The sequence below is a fragment of the Meleagris gallopavo genome, chromosome 1 (genome assembly GCF_905368555.1).
Source record: "Meleagris gallopavo chromosome 1, MGAL_WU_HG_1.1, whole genome shotgun sequence".
Lineage (NCBI taxonomy): Eukaryota > Metazoa > Chordata > Aves > Galliformes > Phasianidae > Meleagris > Meleagris gallopavo.
This window is the reverse complement of record NC_139404.1, coordinates 107833691-107859574: the sequence shown is the minus strand read 5'-3', so window position 1 is coordinate 107859574 and position 25884 is coordinate 107833691. Positions and strand designations below refer to the sequence as shown.

Genomic DNA, 25884 nt, shown 5'->3' with positions numbered 1-25884 from the left:
ATAGGAAGAGAACTTTTTGCTAGGGAATGTGATTCAAAAAAGACAAAGAGAGCACAGAAATCACAACTTCATCACTTCCTGAAAATCTTCAGAATTGAAGATTTACATTCTGATGGACTTTCAGAAAACATAAAGACAACATCAGCATGTAAGAAAAAAGTCAATATGTTACATTTTCTAAGCTCATTTTATAACATCTCTTCCATTAACTACATGAATCCTGATTAAAAAAAAAAAAAAAAGGTTGGAAAAAAAACAACTTACACTGATGACTTTTTCTCATAAACATGGGTTACATGCTTGACACCTTAACATTAATTTGCAGAGTGAGCCAGCTACGGCAAGCTCATGTTTCTGGTCATCCCCAATATACGGATCTCAGACAGTCTAGAAACCCATATGGGAAGCAACTATGAAGGAACTGATAAAAGTTTACAGATAAGGAGGAAAAAAAAGAGGAGATTGCAAAAAAATAACTTCAGAAGCTATTTCTCAGGATGAACATAAAAAGGAATCCCTTGTAGGAAAAACATCTGAGGAGAAACTATAAGCACCAGTTGAGATATGAAACAATAACGAGGCAAATATGATGTTTGTTTCAGACATGAAAGAAACAGGTTATACTTACCAGATTATCAGTTTCTGGATCTTCACAGAAAAAGGGTTTTCCTTCTTTTTCCTGCTTCCTTACAAAATTTTCAATATCTACATCAAAACTTGCAGAAGTCGTGCCTTCCGATCCTTGTGTAGATTGTTCACATTTTTCAAATAACAGTGCTAACAAGGGAAATAGTGGGTGCCTAGAATAGAAGTTAAAATAAGTATTGTCACTTCTAGTTACAATACTGAAAAGTCAGGTATCTAGCTCACAGCGGGTAACAATCAGTCCTAAGAAACAGAAGGACAAGTCTTAAATGAGACTGCACATAGCACCACTGGCTGTAGCAGAACATGATTAAAATTTGTTTTTCCTTTTTCCATTACCGCACAACCTCTGGGCAAGTAAAGCAATAAAATAAATATATCTAAATAAACAGAACAATCACAAAACAAAGAGCTAGGAAATACTATATAATTTACTGTAAATAAGTGACAACAGATACGTTAAATACAGCATGTTAGAAATAGTGATTTAGACTTATAAATAGGATGAATGCATACTTAAATGTTTGGTTTTTTTTTTAAGTATAAAATCCTTTATTTTAGATAAAAGTCATTTATTCCTCAACGTGGGCTTTGCTTATTCATCACAAATAACTTTACAGAACTGGTGAGAGTACGCAGAATGTACTTGAAGGCCTCCAAAAAAAGTGGTTAGGATGGCTCAGAGCAGAAGCAGCTTTTGTCAGCACAAGTCTAAAAATGAATGGATATGTCTATTTTTTTTTTTAATTAACTGCAAACTGGCAATAATTACATATTTATAAAGCACTTAAAATGGAAGAAAAATGAAAGAACACTTAACCTCATAAAAAGAAAACAATACTACTCAGTGCAGCACTTAACACTGGGAAAAAATCTCAAATTACTGTGTTTATACATCAACATTCAATCCAGTTTGAGCCAATCACTAGGCAGTAGATTGCTATCCCTAAAGAGAAGTAAGTAAAAACTAACCTAATTACAATTTTAAAAAATACCCCACATTGAAGATAAAAATTACTGTATAATCTACAGTGAGCACAGCTCAATCGCCTGAACAGTATGCTAAATTGCTCTTTAAAAGCAACCGAGTTTAGAACTTCATTTAAACTATGCTGGATTAGAATGAATCTCATAATAAAAGGAAGGTTGCTGGTTTTCTTGCTTTTTTTTTTTTTTTTTTTTTAATATATTTTGGCTAAAAATCGACAGTGAATTTAAATTGATCTCCTCCTTTCCCTGCATGCTACTAAGACATATAGCCAAGAAACAATCTGTTTCTAAGCTACCTTCTACTAGTATATATTAAAAAAATAAAAATAGTTCCTGTTCTTTACCCTTGAAAAGACAGAGCACAAGTCCATTACTACCTGTAAATGGCCTGCTTGTCTGCATCCATTGGAGTTTGAGATTCTACAGGGGCAGGACTCACCCCTTCTGCATCAGTTTCAGAGCAGTTTGGATCTTGTTCAGTTTTTAACTCTGTTACTACTTGCATCTGTAGAAAAAGGATAAGTTATTATTAAATCTGCATGCTTGACGTAAAATAAGCATACCGTTTTCTAAGGAAACACCAGAGTAAAGGGCTACTAAATTGCCAGAAGGTTGGCATGACTTGGCAATTGCACAAGTAGCCATGGTGGGAACAAAAAACCTCTTTTATTCCTTGAGACTTTCTGATGAATAGTGTAAAGGTCACTTTAAGTTTCAGCTCTCAGCTTTAAAAATGGGAATGACAGAATATTAGTAAATAGTTAAAGCATTTCATCTCTGAAGTGACTGTTTTTTGAGTAGGCTAGAATACATTGCTCCAAAAATTTTATGAGTCTGCATAAAAAGCATTTAGATGAAGACAACAGAAAGGAAAAGCTTCTATTCAGCGTTTCTTCTTATTCTTTACTGTACGTTATAACAAGATACTGCAGAAAAGAGATCCTGAAGTTTCTCTTGCTCATTAAAATGCACATCTGCTTAAACAGAACTAAAATATTCTGTGTCCTACCAATGTCTCAGTTATCAGGAGCATAAATTCCCCTGACCTCTACCACTCAAACTTACATACCAATTATTTTAAGGATATCAAGCTCCTGGAGAAAACAGCTGTAAGCGCTTCTAGGTATCTATTTAACAAAAATATGTAAGCAAATGTTGAAGGAAGAGAAAAAGAAAAATAAGTAAAAACTACTTTTGAATAGCAGTTAAGTCACATCTGTCAGCTTATCTAAATGCAACTCACCTGTTAATACAAAATAAACATAGACACTTCATATAGAAGTTATCAGTCTGAAGTGATAGATCAGCATGAGAGTTTAAAAGAGCCAATCTAAATTGGTGGCCTGCAAGTAAATAGAGCAAGGAGGAACTGCAATAGTAAAGCAGAAAAAAAACAATAAAAAATAGCTGTGATTCCCCCAAAAAGGAGCTTGAAAAAATATTTCAGGTGTTACTGAAAAAGAACACCAAGACCTACAAATCTACCTAAATGACTAAACAACTCCACAGCCGCCCTAGCAGTGTGAAATACCTCCTCACATTACCACAATTGATCCCACCTGGGGTCAACAACTGCTACCTCCCACACTGCTGTTCCATTAGCTGCAGCTGAACACTTGTCTTCCTAAGGACAGCTTTTCTGCTTCCCTATTGCTTTTTCCTGCCCACTGCCCCCACCTTAGTATCCACACATTCAACTGTTTGCTTATACTGCATGGATTGCTTCACCAGCTCTATTTCAGAGCACAGTAACACAATCTGCCACCAGTGAAAAAACAACATACAGCCATAGCTTCTACCCAGGCCTGCATTGTGCTGGCTGGCTTGCAGTGCCTTGGAGCCTTGCCTACGTGATCACGGTGTTCCTGGTGCTGGAAATGGTCTTCCCCAACACCCCCTGTTAATCATCTTTCAGGCTAAATCAGGTGTCTTAAAGGGAGTCATAGTCAGCCCTCCACCACATTCCAAACCCCAGCTCTCTCCTCTTCCTGCACTGGCAACTTCCATAAAAGACAAGGAGTCACTGCAGCCTTTTCTGCTTTAACCCTAAGAAGTTTTGTCTGGAATAGAAGACAGGTGCTACTCTGGGTGTCCCCCCATATTCCAAACTGATATCTTCAGGTACAAACAGTGCAATCCTCTTCCCTCTTTTCCCCTTTTTACATACAGTACACCCCTGAGAGGGTTCCAGTGAAACATTATCTGCACGTGACAGAAGCAAAAGACATTTACACTACCTCCAGCAAGTGTCTCAGAGAACAGAAGGATTTATGCTTTATTACCTGTCAGGGTCACCCACCTTCAAGAAAAATAAGAAACTGAGAAAGAAACAGAGTATCCAGCCCAAGACAGCATCCTGCCTTGTAAAAAACTTCCTCAGCAAGCATAGGTGATCTTAGAGTCAGAATGCTTGCAAAAAATGATGCAACTAATGAACTCATTTCTTGGCTAATGACAAGGAGGAGGAGCAAAACATAAGGGGGTGACTCATATAAGTGATTATAAGTGTTGAACCTTATCTGCAGGGTTTGAAGGTGGAGATTATGCTCAGTGAGGGCTCTGTCTTGCTAGGAGGAGGAAATAGTTCACTTCAAGCTGAGAGCTATTTTCTGTGGGTCATTTCAATGCTACAAAAGAAGTAGGCATCAAAATTACCTGCTTATATGGACACTGAGAGCTTAAATCATGAAACAAATCAAAAGAAAACAACCATTCTTTACAAAAACACGTATTACTTTCACTGAAGTGTCACAGGGTGACATGTATTTGCTGAGGGAATAAAGTGAAAGGGGTAAGACAGGCAAGAGGAAAGAGAAATCAGAACTGCAATAAAAGCAGCAGATAACAACAACAAAAACAATAACACGACTGCATTCAGATAAACGTTTTTTTCTTTTATAAAATGGAGAAAGTTGCCATTTTTTTTCTTCTGTTCATCACTGTTGCCATCTGCTGACAGAAGTACTTGTATTTACTGCTTAGGGCTGACACACAGTAATATAAAGATGGGTCTTCAGGTTACAGGCCAATGGCATGACTTGTTCCCAGCTAACAGTATTTTAGTTTAGAAATTCAAATTGTTGCAACACACTGCCTGCTGTACAAAAAGAAACAACATGACCAAACATAACCCACCATGCTTCATTTACTTCACATGCCTCTTTACAGAAATAAAAAACTGGAGTATCATTGATCAGCTTTCAAACCATCCATTGTTATCAATAACCTCCTTACCAGTCTCCAGCATAATTGCTTCAAATCAAACTAGCATATAATTCTAGATACCAAATTTAGTTCCTTGAAACCAAGTTGCCTATAACTGCCCGAATGTCAACGGCTACTGTAATTGCAGACATGAAAGAACACCGAAGAATAATGAACACAAAATATTAAGGATACTCAATTTGCCTTTCCTAAAAGCAAGAACATGAAGCACACAAATCACTTAAAGCAGAATTGGAATAAAATCTCTTATCTAACCATTCTGCCAGAAATTAAGCAAAGTCATATAAAGATTAACTAAGTCTTTATCAAACGTTTAAAAGTATTACAGAATATTAGCTCCTCACTTCAAATATTTTGTTTTACAAACAAAAATAGTAATGCCAACACAGGCACTAAAATCACACCTTCTTTCTCCTGCCAACTGTGTCAGTTTATAGAGAAAGAAAAACAATCTTACCGGTTGTCCATCTTGATAGTTGTCTATACTTAATGTCTGTGTTGCCATCATGGTTAAGAAAATGTTAATTGCATCAAATCATCATCAGGACGAACAAATACTCTAAAAAAGAAGAAAAAAACAGTGTTACAGAAGTGACCGTTTAGAACTCAATTGCAAATGGATGAAAATGGATTGAGCTGTAACACTGAAACAATCAGCAAGTTTATTGACAATAAAAGCTACGTGCATTTTCTCAACAAAATTCCATGTGGAAAGCCACAAGCTTCAGCATGAAACATGGAAACATTTCGTATTTTAACATCATATTGTCAATAAGATGGATGTAACAGGATGAAGTCCTGTTACATTCATAAACTTCAGATAAAAACTAGCATTTATTTCTGCAGTACTTAACTAATTCTAAGGTTATGCATAAAATGTGGAAAAGAACTAAGATTTGCTTCTTTGTTCTCAAAAGACTAACGACACACTGAACATTCCTGTAACCAAAAACACAAAGAGACTACAACTGATGGATCAAATGTAGGAAGTGTTAAGCAAAACCAATTTACGTATGAGCATGAATCTTATATTTTAAAATTAGAGCCTGAAATTCCTTTTAGAAACCTATATCTGAAAGCACTTCTGAAGTAAGGAATCTCCTACTAAAGTTAAGCAAGGCTCAGCAAAGACTAGAGCAAATTCTAACTATTTTTAAACAATTGGACCTATGAAATTACATATTTTCAAAAGGGACTTCAGAATTCAGAAGTATCATTTTCTCTGTCATTTAATACTTTGGGAAATATTCATTTCCGTGTGATTTATGACACAAATCAATTCATGTCCGGCATTCTCTTCAAGCATTAGTTGGAGTCTGCTACCCAGAGGAGTTCAAAAATTAAAAAAAGACAATATTTAGAATATCATCAACACCAGATAGGGTGTTGACACCACTGTAACCAGTGGTGTCCCCCAGGGGTCTGTGCTGGGTCCGGTCTTGTTCAACATCTTCATCAATGACCTTGATGAGGGGATAGTGGCCACCCTCAGCAAGTTTGCTGATGATACGAAGTTGGGAGGATTGGCTGACACGCCTGAAGGCTGTGCTGCCATTCAGCGAGACCTGGACAGGCTGGAGAGCTGGGCAGTAAGAAACCGGATGAGGTTCAACAAAAGCAAGTGTAGGGTCTTACACCTAGGGAGGAATAATTGCATGCACCAATACAGGCTGGGGGATGAGCTGCTGGAGAGGAGCTCTGCAGAGAGGGACCTGGGCGTCCTGGTGGACGACAGGTTGGCCATGAGCCAGCAGTGTGCCCTCGTGGCCAAAAAGGCCAATGGCATTCTGGGGTGCATTAAGAAGAGCGTGTCCAGCAGGTCGAGGGAGGTGATCCTCCCCCTCTACTCTGCCCTGGTAAGGCCTCATCTGGAGTACTGTGTCCAGTTCTGGGCTCCCCAGTTCAAAAAAGACAGGGATCTCTTGGAAAGAGTCCAGCAGAGGGCCACAAAGATGGTGAAGGGCCTGGAGCATCTCCCCTATGAAGAAAGGTTGAGTGAACTGGGTCTGTTTAGCCTTGAGAAAAGACGACTGAGAAGGGACCTGACCCAGGTTTATAAATATCTGAGGTGTGGTGGCCATAGCGGTGAGGCCAGTCTCTTTTCAGTGATATGTGGAGACAGGACGACGGGAAACGGACATAAGCTGCAGCATAGGAAGTTTCGCACAAATGTGCGTAAGAACTTCTTTGTGGTGAGGGTGACGGAGCACTGGAACAGGCTGCCCATGGAGGTTGTGGAGTCTCCTTCTCTGGAGATATTCAAGTCTCGCCTGGACGCCTACCTGTGCGACCTGGGGTAGGGAACCTGCTTTGGCAGGGGGGTTGGTCTCGATGATCTCTAGAGGTCCCTTCCAACCCCTACAATTCTGTGATTCTGTTATCCATCAAACTGTTAGTTTTACTTTTCACTTCCTTGTCAGATTAGCAGGCACTATAATAAAAATTACAAAATCCAAGAAGGCATTAACATTAAATACCACCATGGAACTCAATTTTCCTTGACCTGTAGGAGTCCTAATGGTTAGCCAGTATAAAAATATTGATATTAGAGAGGAAAAAACAAAAACAGAGCTCATGTCTTGAAGAAGATTACATACAGGTACTCCTTCCAGTTTTTGTGCTCTCTTCTACTAATCTCAGTATTGAAGAATGAGATATAAGAATTTTCACCATTTTAAGATCTGAAAACTATTTTCTTTGTAATGGGTCCAATGACCACAAATTTTTCAACTGTTTTCAAATCTTTCCTTCACCTTGGCACAGTACTAACATATACAACCATTTTGAAGAGTAGTTTCTACATTTTCAGATATTTTTCCCTGTAGATCACAACAGTCACAAGTACAGGTTTAATTTAGAAACACAAGGCAAGTTTCAGAATTTTGTTCCTCATTTACTTCACAGTATCAGGCACAGAGATGGATCATAACTCCTCCAGACAAACCTCCATCCTTACTTTGCACCAAGTTCTACTCATAGTGGAATTTATTTGATTATTTATTTATTAAAAACCAGCTCTGAAGACCAGAGGACCTTATCACGATCCAGTAGGCACGACTCTCTATCCAAACTCAGATATAAATTCCCTCACTACGGTTCAAGTCCCTCATTTGCCCTGTGGCAGCCCGTGCCACCTGAGGCACTCCTGGCTCTGGCTCATGGTGTAGCTGCACACGTTTCCTTCTGCAGACAGCATGTGCACACCATCTTCAGCAGCTTGTGGAATGGGAAGAGACACGCTACAACTGTGTTATTCTTAAGAATTAAAGATGACAGAAAAAGAGTAAAGACTGATTTTATTTTTCTGGTAGCTGTAATGCAAGTGTTTGCTGGTTTGGTGGCAGCAAGCATCTGGTAGGAGAGGGATTCTCTGAAGAGTTTTGGTTCACACAGCAAAGTTGTACAACTACAAGCCAGAAACTTCACATGGCAACATCCTAACATGCTGATGTTTGAGTGTATTTTTAGCATACACCAAAAATATGAGTTTAACATATGAAGTAAAGCACCTCTAGCCAAAACATTAATACTCTACCTCTTTTACTTTTTGTTTACACAAATAGTGCTGGAGAACTAACTTTCTCTTGTACAGCTTTATTGTGTTTCCTTATGACAAATACTTAGCTGCATCACTAATAAAGAATGAAAGACCATCAACAGAACAAAATCTCCAATCCCTGTAACCCCTAACTTCACTTTGATACTAACATGAAGAGTACTTTTTTGGATTTTAATAAAAGTATTATGAAAACAAACTTTCTTTTTAGACTAATACAACAGCCTACCAGTATCATCCCCCCATTTGCTTTTGGGAGGCAGAGGGTTCAACACACATCACATCAAGGAAGAGACATCATAATCTTACATTTTTGAGTTACAAAGCTCCTTTTAACTCACCCAAACAACTGGGTGATCTTTCTTGCATTTTCTAATAACAGTTGCTCTTCTATCTTTAATACACAATGCTCTTTTCCAACTATTTGACTTACAGCTTCCTCTCTTCTGTATTTGCTTTCTAAAACATGAAACATTATACAAGGAATAACTTAAGAAAAACTTCAATTCTACTTTTTATTAGCTAAACCCACATTACAAAATATCTTACTGTTTTAATAATGCACTGAATCTACTTTCTCAAATACTACTCTATGCTTTAGCTTAGCAATACAACACATTGTACAATTATTTACATCACATGAATTCTTATTAATAGTATTTCGTATTCATAAATAATTCTTTATGTGCAGTGCTAAAATTTGAACTTCTGCTATTGCATATTCGGGTGATAATTATTCATATACAACTACACAAGCTGTACTCTACTTCCAGCTTTCACATAGCTGGCATTAATACTAACAATTAAACAATGAGAAGGCCAATCACAAAGAAGACTCCAGACAAAAAAGGAAAAGTAAATCAACATTTCCTCCTTGTATACTATTCCTTTTCAAAGTAGAAGGCAGAAAAAAATGTTTGTACTTTATGTAAATACTGCACTGAAAAAAAAATCCAATAAAAGAGGAAATAAAGAAGGATTGCAAAGAACAGAGACCTTCTTAAATGAGCCATCACTTATTATTTTGAGAATTAGATTAAAAAACCCAAAAGCACAACAAATTACCACCACAAAAAAAAACAAATCAACCAAACAATAAAACCCCAACCAACCAAAGAAACAAACAAAAACCCCCGAGTTCTTTTCATATTTCTAACCCAAACATCAAATTACACGAATGTTATTTAGCCCTTTACTATTACCCTGTAGAACCAAAGAGAACAAGAAACACTTCAAATTTCATGCTACATTTACTTAGTTTTATAACTTAAATCTCACCTGAGCTTTCAGTCTTCATAGGACAACAATATCTATTACTTTGAAACTCTGAAAACAATACTAATTTCTCATCAAAAGAAAAAAAAAATGGGAAAGGAAAGACGTGAACACACTCACTGATAGAAATACTTTGGAATTGCTTTTTTATAGCTATGAATCATTCAACATTGAAGTTGAATCAGATACCTAAACGTTGATGCCTTTTCAAAAGAACTTTAAGGGAACATATTCTAAAATATAAGTGCTGTGAGCATTTACCTTGTGTCTAAACATTTAGTTTTTCAGAATAGCTTACGGCCACAATACTGATGACTGACTGTATTGACAGAGTCAAAAGGCACCAAGTCCTACTTTTCTTTCCCTAAAGGCGCACATTTCATTACTGACTGTGATACCAGAAGCAGAAACGAGGCTCAACACCAAAACATTCAAACAGATCACACTCATCAATCTACAAATAGTAACCGCTATTCCAAGATTATTTTACAAGTTGAAGAATTCCTTGCAAAATGTCACCAAATAGATTGTTTGGCTATGGGAGACAGATAAGCTCTTAGAAATGATGAAATAAGGTAAAACAGTTTAAGAAAAGTACCTTTGAAATGTGCTAGAGTTAGCGAAGATGTGAGATAATATCAGCGACGCAAATAACAACATGAAAACGGAAGTAACCGAGATAACACATTCAAACTGGTGAAGACAATAGGGTACGATAAGAATTTCTAGACTGACTCTTTCTTCCACATTTCCATAAGGAAAAGATATTCCACACTAAGAAATCCCCTAGGCTAAATGAAGGGAAAAAAAGGGGCGCGCAGCTTTGAGCTAGATCCATAGATAATCTCACCAAAAAGGGCTTTAGCCTCATTCTCTCCCCATGGAATAGCTGGAAAGAATTCTACGTGGGTAGATTTGTTATTTCCCATAAGAGCTTCCCCTCTGACTTATAATTACAGTAGTGGAAGATTAAGCTATTAGGCAAGATAGCAACTGATGAGATTTAGTGAAGAAAACTACTGCAAATCAAGAAGAACAAATTGAGCTAATGACACACTTAAATTGAGGCAATTAACTGAGGAATTACTTGAGTTCACTAAAGAGAAACATCTCATTATCCAGTAGTGGTTAGGAACAAACTACATTAGACTTCAAGAAAAATAACTTTAAAGGTATTTACACATTTGGCTTTTATAAGCTAATTTAGGATACAGCATCCAGTCCCAGTTAGCAGATACACAGCCTAAGCAGATGTTCATTCTGCAAACAGTGATGTTAGATGAAGCTGGTATCACTCCCAGATGTTTATCACTGCCACCCTGCCAGAGCTAATTATTTCCACAGCCCTACCCTGAGCTCACCAACATGTGAATGACTTCTGATCCTTCTACATAAAGTCAGCCAGGCTAATTCAACTCTCTTTTAAAGGTGGCTATGATGCAAACCAGCCGATTTTGTCTGAGGCACATTACTGTGCACTCACACAACCCCTGCTCTCGGCTGACCTATTAGTGTGGTAATTTCTGGCTCACGTGTGGTAATTTCTGGTTCAAGTGTGGTGATTATCAACTCACAGCAGGACCATCTTTAACCAGCACAGCTATACCTAATGCTATATAGCCTAAGGTATCTGAATTGGGCCTAAGCATACGTGACTTCTGGACAAATTAGCTTTAAAAATTCCAGTTATTCTTTGTTAAAGAAATTGAGAATAGAAGGAAAACAGTGCAGTTGTGTTATATTCAAAGAGTTACAAATAACAAAAATAACTGGTGGCTGAGAGGGGTGTGCCAGACTGCTTCATGCAGAACAGTATTAACTCTTGTTTTATTTATTTTGAGAACAAAGTGTGAGGAAAACCCAAGGAAACTCTTAAGGTCATGTAAACTGGAGACTGACACATGAACTGCAATCAGAAATGCCACTGACATCTGTGGTGAAAGGGAATTTGCAAAACAACTGTGTTCTACAAAAGTGAAAAAAAATTCAAGCCTTTAACAAAAATGAGTATGGAGGTAAAACATAAGCTAGAAAGGAAGCTAAATTAAGAGGGGTGATAATAATTAGAAGCGTGCAGACCTTGTGCAAATTAGGGAGTATATCTAAGAAAAAAAGCTCAAAGGTGAGCTGAAACACTTCAGACAATGTGATCATCTCTCCTCACTTGCTCTACTTATTCCTTCATAATTAAGAGCACAGGGACCACCCAGTAATGTTAACATAAAGTGCAAGTAAGCTGTTGGAGCTCAGTAATATCATTTTTAACATATACAAGCTACAACAGATGTTTGTAAGAGATATAAATAGTTATGCTTCAGGGTATAATCCCAACCACTAACTGTCTTATGGTTGTGAAGAAACTACCCAACCAACCTGTTAACACGTAGTTGTTCCTTTTAATTTTCCACTACATACGTTCTTTTGAAGTACTTCAGAGAGAAATGGGGGACTGGCTGATTCTGTATGGCTATTTGTTGGTTTATTCTTAACTTCAGTCAGCATGCAGAATACAACAGACATTCTTACAGCTAACATTCAACAAAGTTCAACAGAAACAAAAGATGAAGCTTGCTTGACATGTGAAAAGCATCTAGAACCTGCTTCACTTGTCATCAAAATATGTAATGATATAGCTTCCACGATGCATGGCTAAGTCAAATATAAGCCGGGAGAAAGCTGCTCACCCTTCTCCTTCAGTGGGTTGAGGACACCATTATCTCATTCCAGCAGAGTGAGTCCCACTGATATACCAGGTGCAGGACAGAAACCTGGGAACCAACAGAAAAAGGTTCAGAGGAGACAACAGCATACAACAGACTTTCTGAGATTGAAGATGATTAAAGAAAATACAGAAGGCTACACTCAGACAGTTGACTTGCTTGCTGTCGAGCCTTTATACTTTACTCTCTGTCTGCTTAGATGAGACAAGACACATCCCCAAATAAAATTGATAGGAACAACTCAGCTCGGAGTTTTAAAGGAAGTCCTTCTGCATCAAAATTCAGCATGAAGCCAAGAAAGGGCAAAGACTTTTCATTTTCCAATTTAAATCTCTTTCATAATCACACTTTGATTTGATTGTGGAATGTATTCCAGCGATGGCTATAATCAAGTAATCTTCTACATGATAAACACTAGCAGCATACGAAGGAGTGTGTGCCATCATCGGTATTGAATGTTTAGAGAAGGCGGGTTCTGCTACAGATTTATTCAGCAATTTTTAAAAAGCTTCACAAAAATTACCATTTACAGTTAATTTTATTTAATTTCACAGCTCTTGTTTGATGCATTAAAGCTACTTTAGAAGACTTTTAATGACCGTGAAAGCAAAGTAGCAAAGATTATAAAAATATTTAACTGAAAAGTACTACAGGATGCCTACAAAACTCTCACCAGAGGTTACTGATGCTAACCTTGTGCACAGGCCATCTGAAATGATGGCTGCAGCATAGTCTGGCTCTTATACCAGATTATCTTTGTTTCCCACACAGAAAAAAGTTCTCGCGTTCCCAGATCTGCTGAGTGCGTAAGAGCTGAAACGAAAGTAACTCCAACATTTCTGAAAGTGAGATGAAGTTGGTATCTACATTTCTGAACCAACATTTATCTGTGTAGAGTGTATATGTACTGTTTTCCAGGTCATTTCAAAGACACACAGAATGCTAAGGGCCAGTCCATACAGACACCATCCACAGTTCATGAAAACTAGCTCTGAAAGAGCTGAGAAGACACTCTAGGAAGCAGTGAGGCATTGTATGATTTAGTCACTGGTAAGAGATGAAATATTGAGCTAGGAGTCCCAGCCCACACTGACATGCCTGTTCATGAAGCCTTGAAGGGCTCTCTTTGTCTTCAGCTGTCCAAGACCTGTGCACCCCAAGAACTTTCTCTCATTTTTATCTTATTCCCCTTCTGTAATTTTGGTACTCCTTTTCACTTTTCTCAGCTACTTGCAGAAAGTCATTTCTCACTCTGCAGAATCTTCTGAACATAGGTCACTGCCAAATAAATGGGGATTATCCTTTTTTTTGTGTCTAGAATGTCTATTTTACCATCACAAATTTGAAGAGCCTGTTTCTTCCATCCAGAAACAGTTGCAGCAAAGAACCCATAGTATCATGGTTGACATATCTAATCACTCAAAAAATATGACGTAAAAAGAAGAAAGCAGTTCTTGCTTCCAAAGCCTTCCCCGAAACTCCAGAAACAGGCAAGCTGCAAGACCTCGTGTATGAGATATCAAGGGCAGAATGGAGGAAGTACTGAAGAAATGCAGCCCAAGTGAAAGATGCCAGGCAAAATTTGGGCAGAGGAGTGAGAGGCCATTGCAGTCATGTTGCTTTCTTCCAAAAGACAACTGAGAGCAATTACAACTACTCTAGCCTGCTCTAAAACATATGAGAGAAGAGAATGATAGAGATCTGAGCTTGTATGTTTTGTCCTCCCACATACCTCAGAGGAGGCAAGAACAGGGCACAGCTCACCTGTTAAAGGATGGAGACAACAACAAGGCACCGTGGAGCCTACACTTTAAATTACTGTTGTCCATTTGTTTTTTCCTTTTTATTCTTCTTGCAGACAAGCTTTAAAATCATGTTATCAATATAAAGAAGACAGTTAACTATGAAACCAGAACAAATGGCCACTTGTTTTGTCACTTAAAGGCTTAGGTTTTTATTATGAAGTAAAATACAACCTTGTTCATTCAAGCATAAATGAGCCCTGCGTTCAGCAACTCTCACTTTGCATGCCTGCCAGTAAGAAACAAAGACCTGTGCATACATTCAGATCTACAAACATTAGCATACATAAAGGGCAAGATACATTTACATGATTACAGATTCAAATAAAAATAACAAAGTAAAACATAGAGTACATATGACAACTTGCCAGCAGGGCTTCATTCTACCTTTGCTGCAGTGGTTATTTATCTCCATCAACCTGCCTACAAAGAGACGTTAAGTAAAATTAAGACAAACAAATCAATGTGAAGTTTATGAAGATGCACACAAGTTTATTAAAAATGCACTCCATGAGAATGCAGTCCTTACTCAACAACGAGGTGACTTTCATTTCCTCTATCTTCTGTACTTACAAAGTACAGACATTATTTAGAAATATTATACTTTTAGAAAGATTATGTTCCTGTTCAGGAGTATAATACCTGCCTCGGGGAGTTACACTACACAAATACAGCTCAACGATTATTACACAACAGCTATGCTGTCAATTTCTTTGGGAGAAGAGCCCTAAAAAAAGCCACAAAACCAATTTTCTGCTGCAGTAAAATGAGATTTACTTAGAGTCGCTTTTTTCCCTTTATTGTTTGGTGATGCAATGAAGTTATTTATATATTAATCTGGATGAAGATGAGATGAAATTTAAAGAAGAGTGCACCGTACACTTTAAGAAACTGAAAATTAAAATTCAATCAAAATCCACTGCTAAGGGTGATTTTTTTTCAGAAATTGAAGCTTCAATCTACCATTAACCCTTCTTTGCATGTTGAATCTTGGATGTATATACTGGTGGTGATGGGTCGACATTTGGACTAGATGATCTCAGTGGTCTTCTCCAACCTTAATGATTCTACAGTTCTTTAAGATATGGGCGAGACATCTTCAGTTCTATCTGTACTGCTTTGTTGTTCCATTACTTCTCCACAGCATCCTGTTTTCATATCATTCCATTTGATAAGAAGCCATACAATATATTTGTATCACAGGTTTTATCTTCCAAGCATGGCCACGGTGTCACACTGTATCGTGAACAACAGATCACCTCATGAAAAGATGTGTGCCCCTTTAGCAGTTCACACTCACTGAGCACACTGCTTTCTGTGTTTTAAAGGGATTCTGGAAATTCTCCTATTTGCTAGTATTAAATATGAAAAAGCATTACATATATAAAAAAAATGGTGCCACTTTACACGCTGCGATTGCATACGCAATAACTTACAAAATAGATACTAAGGATGCATAAGGCAATATACATTTCTTAAGGCACAACAATGAAAGCAGATGGGTCTTGTGAAGAACTCCAGCTCCTTAATTCTGCCTACAGCCTTTGGGTTTGCACCAGCACATTTCTGGGGATGCACGCATCATCATGGCTCATGTTCATGGTTTGTGTAACTGCCTATTTACCATCGTGCTTCTTAACAACAAGAAAGAATTCTATTCCAATTTAGTCATAAAATGATGTCACCTCAGCATGCTAAATATCCTGGCTACAGGTAGCTCTTGGCATTGCAGAAGGTAATCCTCACAGGCATGAAAACCTCATTCTTCCAACTGTTAAAAGGTTCTCCAAATCAAGAAACTTCTGCAGCATCTCAGTTTCTCCTACCCATTTCACACTGCAGTTTGATGCTGCTTTATTAGCTCCATACAGTAGTAGAAAAGAATTATGGGGACTAAAAGAAATTCTGATAAAAGGAAAACAAAATGCGAGGGAAAGGAAAGCTTCCTTCCCTAATTGCTCCGAGACTCCTGAGGGATTAGAGCATAAGGAAGCAAAAATACTCCCCAGCACTCTCATTCATTCCCAATTGTCCACACAGTAAAGGATGACTCTCTTGCTATTTTTTCTTCTTAACACTGCAAACTGAAGGACTTCCATGGTCTTTGCTTGTGCATCCTAGCATGTGAATTCCTCACACGTGTCTATTTATCACAGGATGGAGAAGAATTATTTTTCCCTTCAAGATTTACTCAATAACCTGTCATCATAACATTTAAGACTCCTGCTATCAAAATGATAGCGTGGTATCTGACTTGCTGCTGTAGTGCCAAGAGGACCACATTAGAAAGACTACCGAAGAACCCTTGAAGACCAGAGGGTGTGTATCAGCAGTTACACAGCTGGAAGTCATTCTGATACAACTTTCCTACCTAATAATACTTAATTACTTCTTCAAACACAATTTTATTGATAAAGCAGAAGCCCACCCTCCCCACTTCCCCAGCACTCCCTGGATGGACAAACACCATTTCTGCTCATGTGCTACACCCAGCTCTGTGTCCACCACTGCAGCCTCTGGAATATCCCCACAAGCTTGTCGTGGCTCTCTGACTTCTGGAGAAGCTCACTGCAACATCTCCTTTAAATTAAACCAAAGCATTGGCAAGCTCTATTTTAATCATGATTTCTACCAGCACCCAGTGACTGAAATTAATCATGTTTTGTGTTTGTACTTATTTTCATAAAGAAGACACAAATTAAGCACCAATCTTACTACGCCTTTATTTCTATTAAATATTCTTTACAATGTTAGCAAGACATTTATGTAGGATGTCATTTCATAGGCATGGAAGTTTTCTAACATTCTTATCACAAAACTGTTAAAAGTTTCTAATGATTCCATGACAGGCAAACCTTAACGATACTGACATACAATTGAAGGAAGATGAAGAATTTTATTAAACTAATAACTGCCATTAAAACAGACTTAAGATGTTGAATATGTAAGCAAAAACCCATTTCTGAACATTTCTGAACATTTAAATGCTTAAAATGTTCCAGTATCAATGGTTTTGTTTTTATATCCTCCATGATTTCAGAAATCATAGAATGCCTTAGGGTGGAAGGGACCTCAAGGATCATCAACTTCCAACCCCCTGCCACAGGCAGAGTTGCCAACTGCTAGATCAAGTACTAGGTCAGATTGCCCAGCGCCCCCTGCAAACTGGCCTTAAACACTTCCAGTGATGGGGCACCCACAGCCTCTCTGGGCAGCCTGTGCCAACACCTCACCACTCTCTCAGTAAATAATGGTTTTCAATAGATTTCGGAGCCCTTCAATGAAACACTGACTTGGGCCAGTTGAATAAACTAAAGCCCAGTCCTCTAACTGCCAAACCCAGCTGCAACTGACCAGCAAGTTTTCCACCACCTTTTCTTTTTTTAACACCAACATCTAGCAGCCTGGCTCTCCCATCCACATCCTTGGGCTCCCCAGCCACCTACCACCCTTCTTCCTTGTTCACTTTTCTTCCTCACCAGCTGACTTCTCATCCCCTCCAGTTATGACTACCTGTAATTTCTTCAGGCTCCTGGGCTTACTGCATTCCTTCCAGGCTTCAGCCTCTGCTCCCCACCCTCCCCAAAGACCAGTCTTCACCTCTCCATCAGTTCCACTGCATCTACGTGCCTTGGGGCTGGGGAAGAAGCACAAACGAAAAAGGCTACACAGGATTAAACTTACCCACTGCCTAATGCTGCAGGAGTCATCATGCTTAACTGCTTGGTCCAGATGATGATTGCACGGTCAGGTGACAAGGAGCCACCAACAGACAGGGCGATACTCAACATATATGGAATATTAAAGCAATTTAATAACATTTGCCAAGTTATACACTTGATCCAGTTTTTCAAGAGCTTGTAATCTGATGAAAGTTTCTCTAGGTGCAGCCATATGTGCTATGTCAATGTGTATGCTCCCTTTCCCCCTCCTCTGCTACTCTAAGTTCTAGAACCCAAGTGCTGAGTTGCTCTTAAATAAGCCAAAAAAGCACTTATCCTCCTGTTTTCATTAACACATTTACTTTCTCCCAATGTCTTTTTCAAAATGCCAATTCATTTTAGCCTAAACTTTCCGGAATAACTCAAACATACTCATAATGGCAAATTTCAGTATGACTAAGAAGTAAGCTGTTGAAAACAACAACTTAAAAGAAAATTAAAAACAAAACAAAAAAAAAAAAAAAAAAAAACCAACACAGGATAGATCTACTGCTGACATCGCTGCTGTCATGACCCACAGACACCCAAGTGGGCCAGAACACATGAACTAGGTGATCATAGACAGATTGGGTGGTTCTTTAGTTATAAAGTTCTTCAGTCCGGAGAGCAAGAGGCTCAGAAGAGATCTTATTGCTCTCTATGACCTCCCAAAAGTAGGCTGTAGCAAGGTGGGGGTCAGCTTTTTCTCCCGGGTAACAATAATAGGATGAGAGGGAATGGCCTCAAGTTGCACAGGAGAGGTTGGATATTTGGAAAAAATTCTTCTCAGAGCAGTAAGGCAGTGGCACAGGTTGCCCAGGAGGTGGTAAAGTCACTGTCCCAGGAGGTGTCCAAGAGCCACATGGATGTGGCGCTGAGGGACATGGTTGGTGGGCGTGGTGGGGGTGGGCTGATGGTTGGATTGGGTGATCTTAGAGGTCTTTTCCTACCTTAGCGATTCTATGAAACCATAGAACACAGCACATACATTTTTCCTTTCTCTAGGCATGTTAAATATGTATGAAGCTCCAATTTATGTCTTATAAACCCGCTTCTTTTGAATATAAAAGACTTGGAATTTACTTTTTTCAGTGCTAAGTATTGTAATACCCTTTTTCGTTGTTCTGTTTGCTATGCTGCTTTAAAAAAACTAAGCAGGATATGAAGTATAGCCAGATTTCCGTATTCCCTCCGTACCCAAAATAAAATGCATGGAATTCAAAGGGCTCCCAAGTACAATATAAATTAAAGTTGAGTGGTACAGAAAAAATGTATTCGTCTTTCAGTACATCAGCAGAAAGTCATCATATTCCCAGTGAATCACAGAGACTCTTTTTGTCTCAGAACCCAGCTAAGGGTATGATTATCTTGGTTATTTGCCTCTCATTTTCAAAATATCTCCTTTTAGTGTGTAAGCATTGAAATGGCCTCCCTCTTTAATACTAAATAGTCTTTTTTACACACACACACACACACACACACACACACACACATATATATAGGGAGAAAAAGGAGATTATAGCCTGGAGTAGTTCATGCATTAAGAACAACCAAGCACGTTCACATCAAGATGATAAGAAATTAGGTGAAGACAAGGAAGGAAACCAAGTTATCCCCCTTTATTATCTTTATAAACAAACAGTAATGCTCCAGTACGAAAAAGATTGATATTTCCAGACTCCTGCTGTCTCTGTCTTCTACACTATTTCCAGCTCTATTTGTGACTGCGGTGTTACAAAGCTATGATACAAAACAGCCTTAGTGAAGAATCAGGCAACAAATACGCATCCTTTAGCATTTGATTATCTGATGGAGAGCTGTAATGGGCAGGATAAAATACTTGGGTAACATCTGGCAGCAAGCAAGCCAAGGAAGGCACTCCATTCGCAGCTTTCTTCTTGCTCCTGGACTCCCCTGCTTAGAAGAGCAATACCTTGTTTTACATTTTGTACAGCGCTGAGCTGTGGTAAAACAACCTCCCGTGAGACTTCGCATTTGTTAGCCTACAGCCTTGTAACAAGCACGGCTGAAGCAACCAGCTGCTGCGAGAGAGAGAAATCACATCCATGGAATTTTAAATTTCACACACCAAAAATGACCCAGTCTTACATCAAAATATTCATCTGCTTTATTGCAAACTTCCACGTGTGCTGCTATTGCAGAGGTGGCATTCGGCTCTCACAGCATTACACAACATTCTGAAATACAGCTTGGGCCGCACCTCTCTCTGTTTGGGACATCTCACTACCACAGGCTCTGTGGATCGTTCACTCCTGGCTCTCAGAGTGTGTCTCAATAACAGCAAGAGAGCCACGCTCCTCCAGGAACTGAGCTGTGTCTCAAACACTACCACATTTGCTGCAGCAGCAGCTGTAGTTAGTAATGACAAAGTGAAGTTTGTATATATGTATGTGTATACAAACACACACATATGCACATAAATAAAGCAGCTGTAACAGTTATACAAAATGTAAGGAGTTCTGTTTTGCCCTTAGCACAAAAGAAACAGTAACAAGGCAAGTGACTGTCCAGCACAGCACTCTATGAGACCCACCCTGAATGAGGAACATTTATGAAAACGTATGCAGACAAGGGTAAGCTACCACTGACCGAAAACAAATGTCCCAAAATCACTTCAGTGAAAATGAAGAGAAAGAGACTTCCAAGCCTCAGTGCAGTGCACCATCCCCTACTATACCCAACAAAGAACATCACAGAATATCTCAAGCTGGAAGGGACCCTCAAGGATCACAGAGTCCAACTTCTGGTTCCACACAACACCAACAAAAATCAGACTAGGAATGAGAGTGTGTATGCCATGTGGACTCCAGCACTGGGGGCCATGCCCACCGCCCTGTGATGCAGCCCCTTTCCCTGACCCCCAGCTGCCCCTCCCCTGACACAGCTCCATGCCGTTCCCTCGGGCCCTGTCGCTGTCACACAGAGCAGAGCTCAGCGCTGCCCTCCGCTCCCTGTGAGGAGCTATGACAGAGCCATTCCATCCACCATTTACTGAACTGAAGCTTATGTGAGGAAAGCAGTGTGAAAGCTACACTGAAGCTTTCATGGGGTTATTTTCATCATAAAATACCACAGAAAGATGCAGAGCTGTAAGCAGTCTGCTGAGAAAACACAACACACGCTTTATAGAACAAACCAATAGGGCACATTTGAAGAAATCCAGAATAAGTCCCAGAATAAAAACAATGACATACCAAGAAGAGTGAAAACTGAGTCTTCAGACGGAATAAACTTAATGACTATATATGGTTACACACAGACCCAGAAAAGGATAATTGTACCATTTGGTTTTACAGTCATTTAGAAAACAGCACTCGCTGCATTTCTCACTGCTTGATACTCCAGCACTGGCAAGACCTGGCCATACCGTTACTGACACAGCCTTCATCGGTTTCCTGGGCCGTATACCCACAGAACACGTGCGCAGCACCCGGCTGCAGGAGCCGCATTACTGTAAGGGCGCGCACTGCATCTGCATGGAAGCACAAAGCCCGGCTCACCGGGGCAGGCCCGGCACCTGACTGCCATCCCGCACCCCTGATGCACACGTCAGACACCGCAGAAATACAAGAGAAGGCAAGGAGCTCCACACGGACACCACGGAGACCCCGTAGGGCCCGGCTGTCAAAGGCCCGACGGACGGACGCCACGAGAGCTTCGCACCGCTCCCGCCATCGCTCACAGAGGGCGGAGGGCGCCCCGCGGCCGGTGCTGCGCGCTGCAGCTTCTGCCACTGCCGCCTCTCCCTACGCGCCCGCGCGGCGCTGCCCCTTTAAGGACCCTGCCGCCGCCGCCTCCCCCTTCCCTCCTCCCCCTCCTCCTCCGCCCCCCGCCGCGCGCCCCCCCCGCCCGCCCCCGCCTCTCCCCTCCCTGCGCGCGCCCGGCCCTTGCGCGCCCCCGTCGGCGCGCGCCCGCCGCAGCCACACAACGGCCGTAGCGGCAGCGGCGGCGTTTCCAGAAACTTCCTCGCTCCCCCCTCCCTCCCTCCTTCCCTCCCGCCCGCGCCTGCCCGCCGCCGCCGCCCCTGACCACCCTCGGGGCGAGCGGCGATGCGGGCGCCCCCTCCCCGCCGTGCCGTCTGCCGGGCCCGCTGTCCCCCCAATCCCCCCCGCCCCGCGGCGCGGCGGCGGAGTGGCTGGGCCCGGCGGGCGGCGGCGGCGGGTGCGCCGTGATGGATGGCTGGCGGGCTGGCTGGCTGGGAGCGGGTTTGAGTGACAGCGCTTACCTGGGTGCCAATCTTCGTCACACTGACAAGCGGCTGCAGCAATCGGGACCCGCACCGCCGCGACGCGCGTCACCGCGCACACCCACGCTCGGCCAATCGGCGCCCGCGCCGCCCGACACGACAGCACGCCGCGCATCACGCCTCATCAATATGCACCAAAGGGGGCGGGGCCTGGGGCGGGGCGGAGCACGCCCACCGCGGCGGACGACGGGGAGGGGGGCGGGGCGGCCGCGTGCCACCGCCCTACGCCGGCGCGCCCTGGGCTTTGCTCATGAATATGCAATGTGAAGGCGGGGAAAAGGCGAGGCCAACCGCGAGGGAGATACCAAACGGCGGGGATGGGGCTGCGCACCCTTCTCTGCTGGAGCCAGGTGTGCGCCGTTCCCCTGAAGTGGTATAAGGACGGGAGAGGCGGAGAAAAGGGGTGTCTCTTGAAGCTGTACTTCATGTCATAGTTGCTTTGCCTTAGGAATGTTTAAGGAGTTTGTCTCACTGCTACAGCAGAGGGATTGAGCTCACACCCTTTGGCATTCACACACACCGATTGGACTTGATAATCCTTGTGGGTCTGTTCCAACTTGGGATAGTCTATGATTCTGTGACTCTTCAGTGGGTTCATCCCTCTCTCCAGACCCTTGCGACACCACAGAAAGCCTCTCAGCAGCCTTACTCTGAGGATGCACGTTACCAAGGGTCTCCCCTTGATTCTGAGATGTAGGCAGCGAGCCTCCTTCAGAGTGTTCAGCCCAGAACAGGCCCAGCCTATGCTACTACTCTTCACCAAAGAAGAGCATCTGGAAATGCTCCCATATTTACAGTATTCCGTTCCCTTACATTTGCAGTGCCTACGGCCTTCAGGCCCATTGGTCTATCTTGCACTATGTAACGCCTTCCTGTGCCAGGCCACTGAAGGAAGACTGCTAATAGGCTGGCAATAGGAACGGCTGCTGAAATATCCCTGTGAGCCCGGCCTGCCTTCAGTCCACCACAACTGTTGTGCCCAAACCCTGCCCTGCTGACAGTCACTGCGGACCCCTCAGCATTCTCCCCACTGCACACACTACTGCTGTTTGTCTGCCAGCAAAGCGGCCGCCTTGCCTTCTGTTAGGCTGCCCACAGCCCTGCAGCCATGTCTTTTCCAGCTGCTTCTCCCAGCATGGCCTGATCCACACAACTGTCAGGCTAGAGAGCACAGAGGGAATTTGTGCATACAGCGGGGAGAGTGGGAAGGGAAATGAGCTGTGCTCATCCAGAGTGCTCACATGTGTGAATTGGGTCTCAGCGTTCATGGGAATTACTGAAATAAAAAAAAAAAAAATTAAAAAAAAATAAAAAATCCAACTCTCTGTTTCTCTTACAAGAGACTCATTCTCCATTTCTGCCCTTGTGCCATGCCATGTCTCTAATAGAACTCCTGTGGCCTAGCTGACTTTTTCTACTACAACTTTCTTCTCTCATCATCCCTGACACATTCATTGGTGACACATTCACCGCACGGTGCTTCAAATTAACTGATGCCCATGTCCAGACCTGCCTTTTCCTCACAATTGATTCACCCCGCAAACCCTTTGTTCTCCATCCACATTGCCTGCGCTTCTGTGGACAGGAGTTCACCGACTTCTGCTGAGAAAGAACAGATTCAATTTAAAATAATTTACTTTCTAATTCCTTCTCCCAGCTGTCTTCAAAGCCTTGTTGGGTGCCTTTCACAACTTGAATTTCCCTTCCTCCTTCTTCCCTTCTATTTTTGTTTGCCCTTCTATTTCTGCTGCTGCTTTCTCTTCCCCAGCTCTCACCCCACAGGTGTAGGAATTCCTCATCTGCCATCTCCCCCTCTCTCCAGCAATCACAGAATCATAGAACGGAAGGGACTATAAAGACTATCCAATTCCAACTGCCTGCAGTGGGCAGGGTTACCAGCCACTAGATCAATTGCTCAGGGCCTCAGCAATCCCACCTCATGGTCTCCTTTGTGATTGAATTTATTCTGTGTTGTATTCCCCTCAGTCGCTAATGTTTTCTGCAGTACAAATATACATCTAACTCCTTCAATCCCAAAGTCATGGCATTTCTCAAGCACCAGCCTCATTGCCTACACGTGTGTGCCTTATGGTCAGCTAGCTTTATCACAGAATCATAGAATGTCCTGGGTTGAAAAGGACTAAGTGATCATCTAGTTTCAACCCCCTGCTATGTGCATGGTCACCAACCACTAGGTCAGGCTGCCCAGAGCCACATCCAGCCTGGCCTGGAATGCCTCCAGGGATGGGGCATGACATGCCATATGAGCTGCATTAACCTAAAAGTAACTCTTGATCTAACTCATGCTTCCCCATTGACCATCTATAAGTTCCCTGTTCACAGCTGCTGTGAAGAGGTCCCTGTTTTCCTTTTTGCTTTCAGATCTCTGTGGTACAGCCTTTGAAGGCTCAGAAGCTAAGCTTGTTTTTAAAAAACATGTCAGCTGAAATGGTTCCTGAAGGTGAAGATTTAAGAAAGGCACTATGAATGACAAGGCAACATTTGGAAAACAAGAGGAACTGGGAGGACAGGAGCAAGGGAAAGGAATGAAGAAGTAACTGGGAAGAGTAATTCAAAGGTGAACAAAAAAAACAAAGAGAAAATGAATCAGAGGAAAGGATAGATAGACTTTTCTTTCTTTATTTCTAGTCATCCAAACATACTGTCTTGTGTCTCCTCAGTTTTCCAAAGATCCAATACACAAGACTGAAGCCAGCTGTTAGGATGAAATTCTCCATACTATGCATTTAGCACAACTGATGCTGTGAAATTCCACTGGTACAGGTGTACTCAAATAAGTGCAATGTTGACACTACTACCTTTTTTTAATCTAAAAATGCGAAATCTATGTGTAAGGTTGAATAAAATGTCATTTAAATCCTTTGTAATTACAAATTACGGGTACATAAAAATTAGGTCCAGTATTATTCAGGGTGGAAAGCGCAAGTAACAGAACACTCAGCTTCTCAAACTGCTGCTCCTTTCTTCTTATTGGACATATTAAATACACTCCCTAAGTACAGCTCATTACTTAAAGCAAGTACGGATATGTTTGTATGGTTGTAGCCTTACTTGGTTATTGAGAACAGTACCAGATCCCCACTCTCAGACCAAATATTTGCAGACACTAAGCTGTTAACATCCTGTCTCACTGAATGAGAAAAGCACTCTCCAAATCTCTTCTCTCAAATATCCTTTCAGTTGCAATTTACTGATAGTGGGAATGCATAAATGTATCATAGGGCAAAACTGGCTCCCACATACAGCTGCGTGGCAGGTTAAGATCACTGTGGCATCCTTTACTCATTTCCAAGTCCTAATTATTACAGCTGTGTGCACAAAACAATATTTATATGCATTAACTTTCTTCAGAAAAAGGAGGTTTCTTTTTTTAGATACATAGCATTGCTCCTGATTGTGTCCTTCTCAACTCTTTCATAATTAAGCTTTCAAGAGAAACATTCACATAGAGGTGAAGAGATGGGTTCCCGTGTAGGTAACAGCAATTTGCACTCATAACTTACTGAATAAAGACCACAGTTGCAGCAATAAAGTTGGAATAATCTAAGCAGAGCAGGGTTTTGGCCAGATTTCCATAAAAGTCAGGTGAGTTTTTAGGTGATAATCTCTTAACAATAGGAGGTCTTTACAGCAAACCAGTTTCTTCTTTCAACACCCTTAGGGAGAAAGTATGTAATAAGAC

General features: G+C 41.2%; 1 protein-coding gene across 4 annotated transcripts in view; it reads right to left on the bottom strand.

Annotated features, from left to right (window-relative positions):
* PKNOX1 (PBX/knotted 1 homeobox 1) overlaps positions 1–22303 on the bottom strand; it is a 46083-nt gene extending 23780 nt beyond the window's left edge. The window contains exons 1-6 of one of the 4 annotated variants that reach the window (XM_085209142.1): positions 22161–22302; positions 12376–12459; positions 5318–5419; positions 4150–4262; positions 2013–2140; positions 629–800 (exon numbers count right to left, since the gene is read on the bottom strand). In XM_085209142.1, coding sequence (XP_085065268.1) covers positions 629–800; positions 2013–2140 — 300 coding nt within the window. In that variant the 5' untranslated portion in view covers positions 4150–4262; positions 5318–5419; positions 12376–12459; positions 22161–22302. Of the gene's footprint in view, positions 1–628; positions 801–2012; positions 2141–3934; positions 4056–4149; positions 4263–5317; positions 5420–12375; positions 12460–22160 lie in introns of those variants that run through there. The other 3 variants (XM_085209128.1, XM_010724316.4, XM_019621295.3) reach the window with 3 other exon arrangements.
* Positions 22304–25884: the final 3581 nt, after the last annotated feature.